At 44.1% G+C, this 10675-nt stretch overlaps 1 protein-coding gene across 1 annotated transcript; it reads right to left on the bottom strand.

Moving 5' to 3' along the window:
* Window positions 1-6236: 6236 nt before the first annotated feature.
* On the bottom strand, window positions 6237-9803 carry LOC137738956 (protein DJ-1 homolog D). The gene is made up of 4 exons (XM_068478426.2): window positions 9504-9803; window positions 8394-8834; window positions 7118-7480; window positions 6237-6586 (listed from the first exon to the last, which is right to left on the bottom strand). Exons 1-4 carry the CDS (start codon window positions 9687-9689, stop codon window positions 6398-6400), a joined length of 1179 nt encoding a protein of 392 aa, XP_068334527.2. The 5' UTR covers window positions 9690-9803; the 3' UTR covers window positions 6237-6397.
* Between the last annotated feature and the right edge of the window lie 872 nt (window positions 9804-10675).

Below are 10675 nucleotides of genomic sequence, written 5' to 3'. Positions count from 1 at the left end.
TGATTAAATTCCTAAGGGGTCGAGGGGAGGAAAGTCTCAAGGGCAGCTTTCAGCTCCAGCCACTTCGCCTCGCTCAAAGTTATCTCAGCCTGCCGCGTCTTCTTGTTGCACTGCAGTTGCTGGATACGCCGTGTGCCGGCAGCGAAGGCCGTCAGCCGAGCCTTGTTAGCCTCAAAATCCTTCTCAAGCTCGAAAGCAGCAGCCGACCTTTGACGTTGAAGGTCAGAAATCTGACGCTGGAAGTCAGAGATCTGGAGATCAAACTCGGTCAGCTTTGCTTTCTTTGCCTTGAAAGCCTCTATCTCTACTCGGCCAGCCTCATGCGCGACCCTGGCCACCTTCAAATCGTCCTCGGCCTGTAGGGCACGCTCAAAGATAAGAAAGTGTTGCCGAGTCCGCTCCAGGAGGTCGGTTAGGAAAGAGATGCCATCCGGGCTCAGGTGACCACCGCTGGCGAGGTCATTGAGACACTCTCCAACAGAGTCAAGGCCCTTGCACCGGAGAGCTTGGGAAGCAGTCAGAGACAGGACTTCGTGCAGCTTCACGAAGACTTCGGCGGGCGTGGCTCCCGCCGATTCGGCCGGAGCTGCAGAGGAGCCGACCTCACCGGTCGTGCTCTGAAGAAGAGCGTCGAGCTCCACTTCCCACGATGGCTGTGTACATAAAAGGAAAACTGTGAGGGAAAGTAAGACGTGATATAGTGCATAAAGAAAAAAGGGATTGTTTTAGACCTGCTGAGAGGAGACTTCGGCCATGCCCTCTGGGTCATTGCTCGAACCCAGGGAGCTTAATGGCCGAGCCCAGTGCCTTAGACCGCTACGCAATTCACGCGGCCGATGGAGGTTATCTACATTTGATGGCCACGACGGCGGGCAGGAAATATAGACAACGCCCCTCGGCGCATAAAACTGCCGGTGAAATGAATGTTCGGGCACCTGACATTTAATAGTTTTTTTTTTAAGAAAAACATGTAACAAAAAAAATCAACACAACAAAAAGCGAGACTTACAAAGGCCGAAGAGACTTCCTGTGGAGGAATGGGAGGGTCTTCGTCCTGCGGGTGGATCGGTGACTCGGCCGTGGCCTCAAGATCGACCATGGGTCTCTTACCACTATCCGTCGCAGTAGGACGTGGTCGAGCGGTCGCTTCGACTACAGGAGGATGGACGGGAGGAGAGTTGACTGGTCGACGGCGGCGTTGCAGCGGGACTTCGTCACTCTCGCTCTCGACATCCTGAACAAAAAAGAGAAAAGTCAGCATTACGACCAGAGACCTAAAGAAATAAGTGGAGCCGAATTATACCTCCAAGACGACCGTTGGAGTCGAGGGTGCTTCGGCAGGTGCAGCCGACTTCCCCATTTCAGGCGCCACGACCGGCTCCGAAGCAGGGGCTGGTGCGGCGATGAGATTGGCCGTGGTCTCAGAAGGAGAGCCGGCAGGAGCAGGGTCCCAGTGGTATCACTAGGAACGATATGAATCTCCCGGTCGCCCTTCTTCGCCAATTTCTTGACGCGCTTAGAAGGGCGAGGGGCATCATCCTCCCGCTCGGCCTCTCGATGGGGGCGCTTGGAAGGGACCGTCCGCTCGGTGACAAGGGTCCTCTTCTTGGGCACCAGCTTCTTCGTCCTGGCCACCGCGGCGACCACTTCGACCGTCTTCGACCCACGACCCCCTGAAGAGTGAAGTAATTAATAACAGAGAATAAATAAAACAAAAAGAGGTGAAAAACGGAGAGAATACCTTGGGCCGACTCCTTGGGTTGAGTCGAGGATGTTGACCTGGGACGGTTGCCAAAGATCTTCCTCACCAGATCTTCGGCCGGGGCGCCAAAGAAGTCGTCGGTATACTCCTCCCACCAGTCCCCGAAGGTATCGGTTCCCAGAGATTCAGGAACCGTCGGCCGAAGCCGAAACTTCCTGCATTTCTCTTGGAACTCCTGGTCCGACGTCTTACATTCCCTTTCGGAGGAACCGGTAAGACGCCCCCGACTCAGGAGAGACCGAGAGGCAAGCAGAGGGACGGGACAGCCTTGAAGATAGCCAAGCTGTCTAGCGAGGAAGTGGGGGTGATAGACCTCCCAGCCGGCTCGGCGGGCATCGCAACCCAAAGGAAAGTCGCGGGCCAGAACAAACGACCCCCAGCACCGACGGATGTCCGCATCCTCGGACTCGGCCCATGCTGCCGTGGGAAGCCTGAGCGAGGAAAGGTGTTTCTGGCGCCGGCACACCAGGAACTCATCATCCGAGAGGACGTCGAGGCTGAGGAAGTGTTTAAAGACCTCATCGGCTCGGTGAGGTGGTGCCGGTCGAGAAGCCAGTTGAAGGCCGAAGGCGGCCGTTCGTTCAAAGGCAGGAACCTCCGGTCGAAGGGTGGAGAAGTAGACCTGCAACCAGAGTTGGAACACCCAGAGGGGTCCGTTCTGGTGCGGGTCAATTTTGCCAATGGTCGCCTCAGCCAGGCAACGGTAGAGGTTGGCGAGTATGGCTGGACTGAGCGCCAGCAAGCGACCATTGGCCAATGCCTGGGCCACCGGCATGTTCTCCACCAGGCACTTGTTTGACCTGGTACAACAGATGAACTTGTTATACCAGTAGAAGAGGAAAGCCTCGTGCTCGCCTTTCCTAAGGCCTTCCTCGCCTCGGCCGGCGAAATAAAGGATGAGCGTGTTGTAGTTGAAGAAGTTCTTGTGGAGCTTCTGAACTTCTTCCCTTGAAGGCTCCCGATCGCCTCGGCTTAGCGTCTCGACGGCCCTTTCGTCGAATAGTATCTTCAGGTCAAGAGGAGAAGGGTATCCGGAAAGGGCGGCGTCAATAGGAAGGCCGGCCGGGGAAGTCCCAAGGATGGCCGAAATGTCGAGGATAGTGGGGCCGAGGGGGCCGAAAGGCAGGACCATGGTGTTGGTGGCCGAACACCATAAACTCAGGGCCGCCAGGAGCAACTCCTTATCCATGGCAATCTCCATGGTTGATAGAACAATGGCATCATAGATACCGAGAGCCTTTCATTCCTTAGAGAAGAAGGTGCTCATTCGGTCGACCCAGGCAGCCCAAGCCGCAGTAGTCGAGGGCCAGGCTCCCTGAAGCCGCGCCAGAGTCCATTTCGACCAGTCGAACCCCTGCAGCAGGGGTGTTAAGCACTGCTCCTTGAGCAGGTTAGTGACAGACGACGGCACTGCGTCTCTGAAGAGGGGACCCAGAATTTGGTGGGTCGTGGCCATGTCTTCTTCAAATCGTAGCGTCTTGACGGCGCTCCGATCGATGAAATCCTTGCACTTGTTGATCTCATCAGAGAGCTTTGAAATGAAGGAGGCCATTTGTGGAGAAGAGATGTTTCTGGAAAAAAAAAGGTATTGCAGAAGGAAGAACTGGAAGGTTTGATTTGAACGAACAAGGATGAGGGAATTGAGATTTTAGAATTTCTGAAAGCGTAAAAGGCGAATGGCAGAAATATGGGTATTTATAGGCCTTTCAGGATGAATATCAAACGTCTGGGATTCGAAAAGTATTGGTTCAAATTGGGGGGAAATTTAACCGGGAAAGGCTCAATCATTTCGGATATTTTGGGAACCTGCGAAGAGGGGATCAAGGAGTCGAAAATCCAGGACGCACGATTACGTGCGACGCCAGTTTTAAGGCATTAATGAGGATAAGACGTTCCAGTTAGTGCACGGTTTCGAGGCCCACGATTGAAAGTTTTAAGAGCGGCGGAGGATCGACACGTGGCCACGCTTTGGGGGCAACGAGAAAAGTGCAATCATGCCTCATAAATGCGCAGGAATAACGGTCATTAAGTAAAGTTCAAAAAAGCAATAAACGTTTTCGCTTCTTCAAGGTCGAGGCCCAACCAAGAGTTAATGGTCGGCGACCTCAGAAGCGAGGGGGCAATGTTTGGGCCCAAAATATTATTGCTGGGCCGAGCAGCAGGATGTGCTCGGCCCAAGGAGATGATAAATACTATGGGCCGAATAATAGGGCCCGGGCCAGCTAACAGGGTCGGCTAAATCCTATCATAAGTAGTCCAGATAAATAGAAAGGTCGAGGAAGTCCTGGTGCAACTAGGATTCTCGACCAGCAAGGAATGAAGTCCCGAAAAGAAGGAAAATTCAGAATCCTAGTAGGAGTAGGTTTGTTCGAGGAAGAAGCGAAATGGGACAAGGACTCCCAATCCAAATCGGAGTCGGTTTCAAGGAATGGGGCACTATAAATACAAGAAATCATGCAAACAGAAAGGACCTTCACAATCAGCATACAATTGCCCTGTGCAAAACCTCTCAAACACCTTGAGATTTTTCCTTTTCTTTTCCCCGCCGACACACCTTCAGTTTGGATAAACAGCACTGTGGAAGCACCCGGCGAGCATCTTCAGTTTGGATAAACAGCACTGCTGCCGCAGAATCAGCCGACCGAGAAGCACCTTCAGTTTGGATAAACAGCACTGCGTCGAGGTCGACCGGTTATCTATCTAAGTCTCAGCCGAGAAGGGTTTTCGAACCTTTATTGGCAGAGGTCACCTTGCTAGCCTTTTCGGCATAGTCAGGTGTTACGAATCGCATTGCTCGGTGTACAGGACGCCGAGTTATTATATGATTGGATACTCGCAAGTAGGTTTCAGGGTTCGGCATTCCGACGGCCGAACTACGTTTACCATCAAGACATACATCACGTTCGAGTACCTGTGCCCATACAGTTTGGTCTCGATTCGACGTGCTTATACTCTTACGAATATAATCACGGTGACCGAATCGGGCTCCGACGATTATTGAACTCCGCAGAATTAGCAGCCTTGTCTTCAGGCTGTAGAACTCAGAGACCGAGAGCGTTCCTTCCTCGGTCGCAATCGCAAGATAGAGAAGTCAACGGCGCACTCCAAGCGACATCATCAAATTTTACTCCTCGGCCGAGCTCGGCCGACGAGTTGGCACGCCCCGCATTCAACCGAATGACGTAGTTAGCTTACTAGTTACTCGGCCTGCGCGCCACGTAGGTTTTGTAATTTTCAGGGTCAACAGTTATCAATTCTAGTTTTGTTCGTGGCATTACATATTGTCAATCCAACGAAAAAAAGATCTCATATGATGTGGCCCTTATTTTACAGCTATAGGATGGTTGTGAAAAGAACAAGTTAAAATTAGTTGTTGTAGAACGATTTCAAAGACGTGGTGCCAAAATAAAAAAACTTAAGCTATTTAGAGCATCTCGAAAGAAATTGTCAAATTAATTTTGAGGATGACATTTCAATTTGACATTAAATATGTATTACTCTTCTTCTCCACCTAGTATGCAAAAAATTATATTATTTGATTATCTATGTATTCTATTAAGAAAACTCTCTTTGTCAACTTTTTTTTTTCCCTTTTTTCCTATTTTGACCTCACTTTTGATACACACTATTGACAAAAGGAGGGCAAAATATTTTGACAAAATAACAATCGTATCCCTATTTTTCCTATTTTACTCTATTTTTTTTAGAAAATGACAATCATATACTTATTTTTCCACTTTTACCCTCACTTTTGATACACAATATTTACATAAGAAAAACAAAACAGTAATTATGTAATATTAAAAAAAAATGCATTTATTAAGAAAAATTGTTTACACACACAAAGTGTGTCCTCTTTTCTAGTGAAAAATTAAGAAAGCAATAGCAATCATAATGATACTATTTAGTTTTAACTATTTTAACTCTCCACCTTGGAATTGAATCTTCAGTTAGAGATTTTTTTTTTTTTTTTTTTTTTTTTCTTTTTAGAGATGTTTATTTTTTAAATTTTTTTTTAACAAACAATATTATCTAAGAGGTGAAGGAGTGGGTTAAGCCTCACACTGAGAAAATTCTCCCTTGACAAGGATCGAACGTAAAACCTCTCACTTTCAAGTGAAGAGGAATACCACTAAACCATCGTAAACGGCCAGTTGAAAATGGTCTTAGCTAATATAGAATTTTTTATGGAATGAAAAGACCGAAAAGTCCCCTTTTATAAGCGCCTTTTCCAGCATTTCCTCGCTCAATCTCACTCTCTTTTGCTCGCTCTCTCGATAAAAATGCAGAGAATGGTTTTACATATCTCGTTTTCCTACCCAAGCTTTCATGCATGTGAAATCCGCTATTTAATTTTGCTGGGCAGATCACATTTCCCTGCAAAGTTAAAGTTAGCCCTAGATTTAGGTTTTGGCGATGTCTTCTATCGATGTCAATTCGTCCTTCCAATACCAACTATATTAACAGTACCGAGTTTCATCTGCAACCAAAACTTGCATAGAACATGGCATATGCAGTTCAAAATTAAAGTATCACTTGGTCCCTCATCAAAACACAAGTCACCTTAACATACATGCCGTTTTCTTTATTGAATTACACATATGACAAGCAAGCGTGCGACCAGGTAAGAAGCAACTAGAATGATACTCGAACATCAAGCAATGCCATCAGTTGAGAAATGAACTCTGGGTGGCCTGGCCAAGCTGCTCCGGTAACCAAATTTCCATCAGTGAAGCAACGATGTATGGGATCAGGTTCCAGCCACGTTGCTCCCGCCAAAACCACATTAAGCTTCACTGCTGGGTATGCAGTACATTTTTTTCCCTACAAATGTAGCAAGTTTAAAACCATTAGGACATTGTGAAATGTTCCTAAAGTGCAAATAAGTCATTTGCCTACCATTCACAAGAATTAGAAGCAAAACAAACAGACTAGAACTTCCCGGTGGTTGCAACAGTTATAATAGCCTTACCTCTAGTCATGTTCCTTAAGCACACCCTAATCCTAAATGGGATGTTAAATGTTGTCAATTCAGCAAACATTTATACGAACATTTTATTTTACAGCTTATAGTACAATAACATTCTTTTACGCAGGGTTAAGTTCTTTGCCTAACTAAAATCTGATGACGTTCTGTTTTCAAATGTTAGCATAGGATATTGCTTTTCCATCTTGTGTACTTTAATACCCAAAATAACCTTATATTTTTTTTTTAGGATCTAGCTTTTTCTGGTACGAGGCATTGCGACAGAGGGTTTGGTTTAGCTTTTCCTGATGTGTAGTCAGGCATAGGAGATTATAAAGAAAGGCACTAAGTTGAAAACAGCTTTTAAATAACTATGTTAATAGCCTTACCTGCAGAACACCAGCAGCAGCTAAAATTTGCTGTCCATGGCAGATGGATGCGACTGGTTTATTAGCATCCACAATCTGCTTCACTATTGCAATAACTTTCTCATCCAAAGCTAAATATTCTGGAGCTCGGCCTCCAGGGATTACAAGAGCATCGTAGCTTGAGATATCAAGTGCATCAAAGTCAGCTGTTAAAGTGAAATTATGGCCCAGCTTCTCACTGTAGGTTTGATCACCTTCAAAATCATGGACAGCAGTTGCACAGATATCACCAGCTTTCTTCTTCGGACAAACTGCATCAACATGGCATCCTAGGGCTTGAAGGGCTTGAAAAGGCACGCCTATCTCATAATCTTCCATGAAGTCCTAGAAATTTTGAGGTAGAGAAAGAGAATGATGCTTAGTAACTGTGACATAAACATTTTGGGCATGGACTAAAATTGTATGCAGATAAAACTTAGCTAACAAACATATATGACAAGCCCTATTCAATTTTTTGTTAACAGGTTACTTGATTTGCACTGAACCAAACATAGCAGCCAATTTTTTATTAATTGACCATCGTATCACTGTTGTTCAACAACAAATTTGCTCCAGTACAAGATGTACAAGAAGTATTTTGACGTGGGATAGCATAACCAACAAACCTGCTAGGTAACAAAACTTGTACGGAAGGATTTACGGCTTTTCATCTTGTACTGTTAACATTTGGCAGTGTAGAGAAACGAGTTTAGATAAGCTTCAAAGGATTAGGTTTTAAAGGGAACATAAAGTGCTGGTTTGATTCTTAATTTAGGTTGAATGAAATCTGACAATAACTAATTTATCGATTTGGGACAGTGTTGGGACTTTAGAGAGCAAACTAATAAATTAACATATGAGAAATCTTTGGTGTTTTTGAGATTTAGTTGGGTGAACAAATAGAAGAATTAAACGGTGAACAGAAAATCAAGGGAGAAAATTTCAGAGTGATTTATTCGAAGGGACGATCTTCATTAATTCTTTTGTTTTTAAGTTTATTATTATAATTCCAATTCATGCATCTACAGTGGACAAACAAAAATTCTTTACAATTGCATTGCGTGTATTGTGTTCCAAGTGTATAAACTATTCATCTGTTCGCGAAGAAGGGTTCATGGGCTCATAGACCATTTTCACCCTTACACATATTTGTGTATGCTGGGTTTCTTCAGTATAGTGATTATTAATATCTTATATATACTTATGGGAATCACTATATTATACTTCTCATTGCATTGTAAAGGAAAAGAACACTTACTCCACAGAGGAACAGGATCCTCCTATCTGAACCAGTTATGTTACCCCCTAGTGCCTTTACGAAAAGCCCAATGTACTCAGCATGACCTTCAAATGTAGCTCCAGTAATTAAATTCCCATCAGCAGCACACCCCGACATGGTCTCAGGTTTTACCCAGTATGCACCTGCAGCAGCAAGTACAGGTCCCAGAGTTGGGTACGCTGTACACTTGCGCCCTCTAACTGAGTCTGCAGCTGCTAGGACCAACGGACCATGGCAAATAGCAGCAATTGGCTTTCCGGAGTCGGAAAATTTTCTCACCAATTCCACAACCGATGCATCCATAGCAAGATATTCAGGAGCTCGTCCTCCTGGTATTACTAATCCATCATATTTCTCAAATTCAACATCGTCAAATGTTGCATTGAGCATGAAATTGTGACCCCGTGATTCAGAAAAAGTCTGTAACCGGAAAAAATACAAATAACAAAAACAAAACGGATTAAAACACATGAACATAGCTCTCAATAGTTGAATATGCATACAGTACAAATGAAACACAGATCATGATTCAGAAAACCAAGCTTGTCCATTATTAGAGTATCTCCAATCAATGAGGGCACTCTTAAATATTGATTAGCAACTGATTTCCAGTGCCGAAAACAGATCCTGAACTTCGAAAGGGCACATTGTAAGAGTGGAAAAATTCAAGTGAAGTACCATTCAATTATTTAGTTATAACTATTATAACCACCTTCTGATTGATTGTTAGTCAATTACAAAGTATAAAACTTGTCTTTGTAAGACATGAATCATGAATCTAGAAGATCATGGGAGATGAGGTGCTTTATCCAGTTTTTCTTTTCCTATAATCTCCACTAAATTCATCTAAACTACGGGAAGGGGGCACTGGAACTTGGGTGTAGAAAGGGAAGCTCTATCCAGATTGATTATCTATTTAATTACATTGATGATTTAAGTTTTGATTACTAATAGAAATAATCGGTAAAACAGATTAGCAATCCTAAAAAATTGATTCAATCAACTAATCAAAGTATGTAAAATGGCTAAACCAAAACTTGAGTGTATGAATTTAAAAGTTCGCAGAGTTAGTTGAGTTCAGCTGATCACCTGGTGAACAGGAGAGTATTGTTCAACGGCGGTGGGGCAGATGTCGCCGGCTTTCTTGGCAGGACAGACGGCGTCGACGGTGACTCCGTAGGCCTGCAGGGCTTGGAATGGGACCATGGCCTCGTAGTCTTCCATGTAGTCCCCACATAGTAACAGCACCCTGCGTCCACCTTCTCCATTCGCCATTTCTTGCAAGTTTCACTCCTTTCTTTCTTATTCTTGGTTGTGAGAGAGAGAGAGAGAGAGAGAGAGAGAGGTATTCGTCCTGAAACATAAATAAAAATTAGAGTGGACTAGACTGTATCTTTTTCTATTCGTTTGTTGACGGCCTGAAATTGCTGGCATCGCATGAATCGACCCGGGTTTGCCGGTTCGGGTATTTGGATGAGATCCTCTTTGGATTCTTTTTACGAGGATCTTGAGGATCATTCATCGAGTCTATTTATCGTACAATTATTTTTTGTCAGATATTGTTTATATTCAAATTTAAATAAAAAAATTTAAAATGATATCTGACCGCAAGATAACAGATGAACAGACACGATAAAGTGATCTCCAAAATTCTCACAAATATGATCTTATTCCTAGGCATTTGAGCTACTTTAGCCCTGAACTTATTAATAAGTCGGATTGTTATTGAGTCACCTATGAAGAATTTATTAATGAGTCGAGTCGCTATTGGGTCATTACTAAGAACCTAATGTTTACCAAATTTAGGCATTTGGCATGACAAATTTTTGCATGACTCGTTAATCCAAGACGAAACTACACGACCCATTAACAAACTAGGTTGCCATTATGTCACATGTTAAGAACTCGTTAAGATAATAGATTTGATATGATACGACCGTTAAGATAACGCATATTTCACGAACACGACAAACACACTTATTTATTGTTTTTACAAAGATAAAAAAGAGTTGTCTGGTTTCCGTTATTGTGCCCTTTTATAAACGGTCACAAGTTGATACATTGGGACAACAATTTACTTCACAACAAATACAAATCCATCATTGTTGAAAATACTGGTGGGTTAATGAATGCCCACAGTGATATTGAAAACATTGGTAGGTTTTTCAATACCCACATAGTAATGTGGACTTTGAAAATGAGGAGATCGTATTTTTCAAAAGTTGTGTGTTGGAGTTACTCTATAAATAGAGCACTCCGTA

This window comes from Pyrus communis, chromosome 9 (genome assembly GCF_041283825.1).
Source record: "Pyrus communis isolate YQ-2024b chromosome 9, ASM4128382v1, whole genome shotgun sequence".
Lineage (NCBI taxonomy): Eukaryota > Viridiplantae > Streptophyta > Magnoliopsida > Rosales > Rosaceae > Pyrus > Pyrus communis.
This window is presented reverse-complemented; position numbering and strand designations above follow the sequence as displayed.

Excerpts from the sequence above, each read along its gene's own strand:
- LOC137738956 (XM_068478426.2), bottom strand. The coding sequence starts at position 9,689 with ATGGCGAATGGAGAAGGTGGACGCAGGGTGCTGTTACTATGTGGGGAC. Across the intron at positions 8,835-9,503 it reads AATACTCTCCTGTTCACCAG|ACTTTTTCTGAATCACGGGG; the intron begins GTGATCAGCTGA and ends TTCCGGTTACAG. Across the intron at positions 6,587-7,117 it reads CTGCTGCTGGTGTTCTGCAG|GGAAAAAAATGTACTGCATA; the intron begins GTAAGGCTATTA and ends CTACATTTGTAG.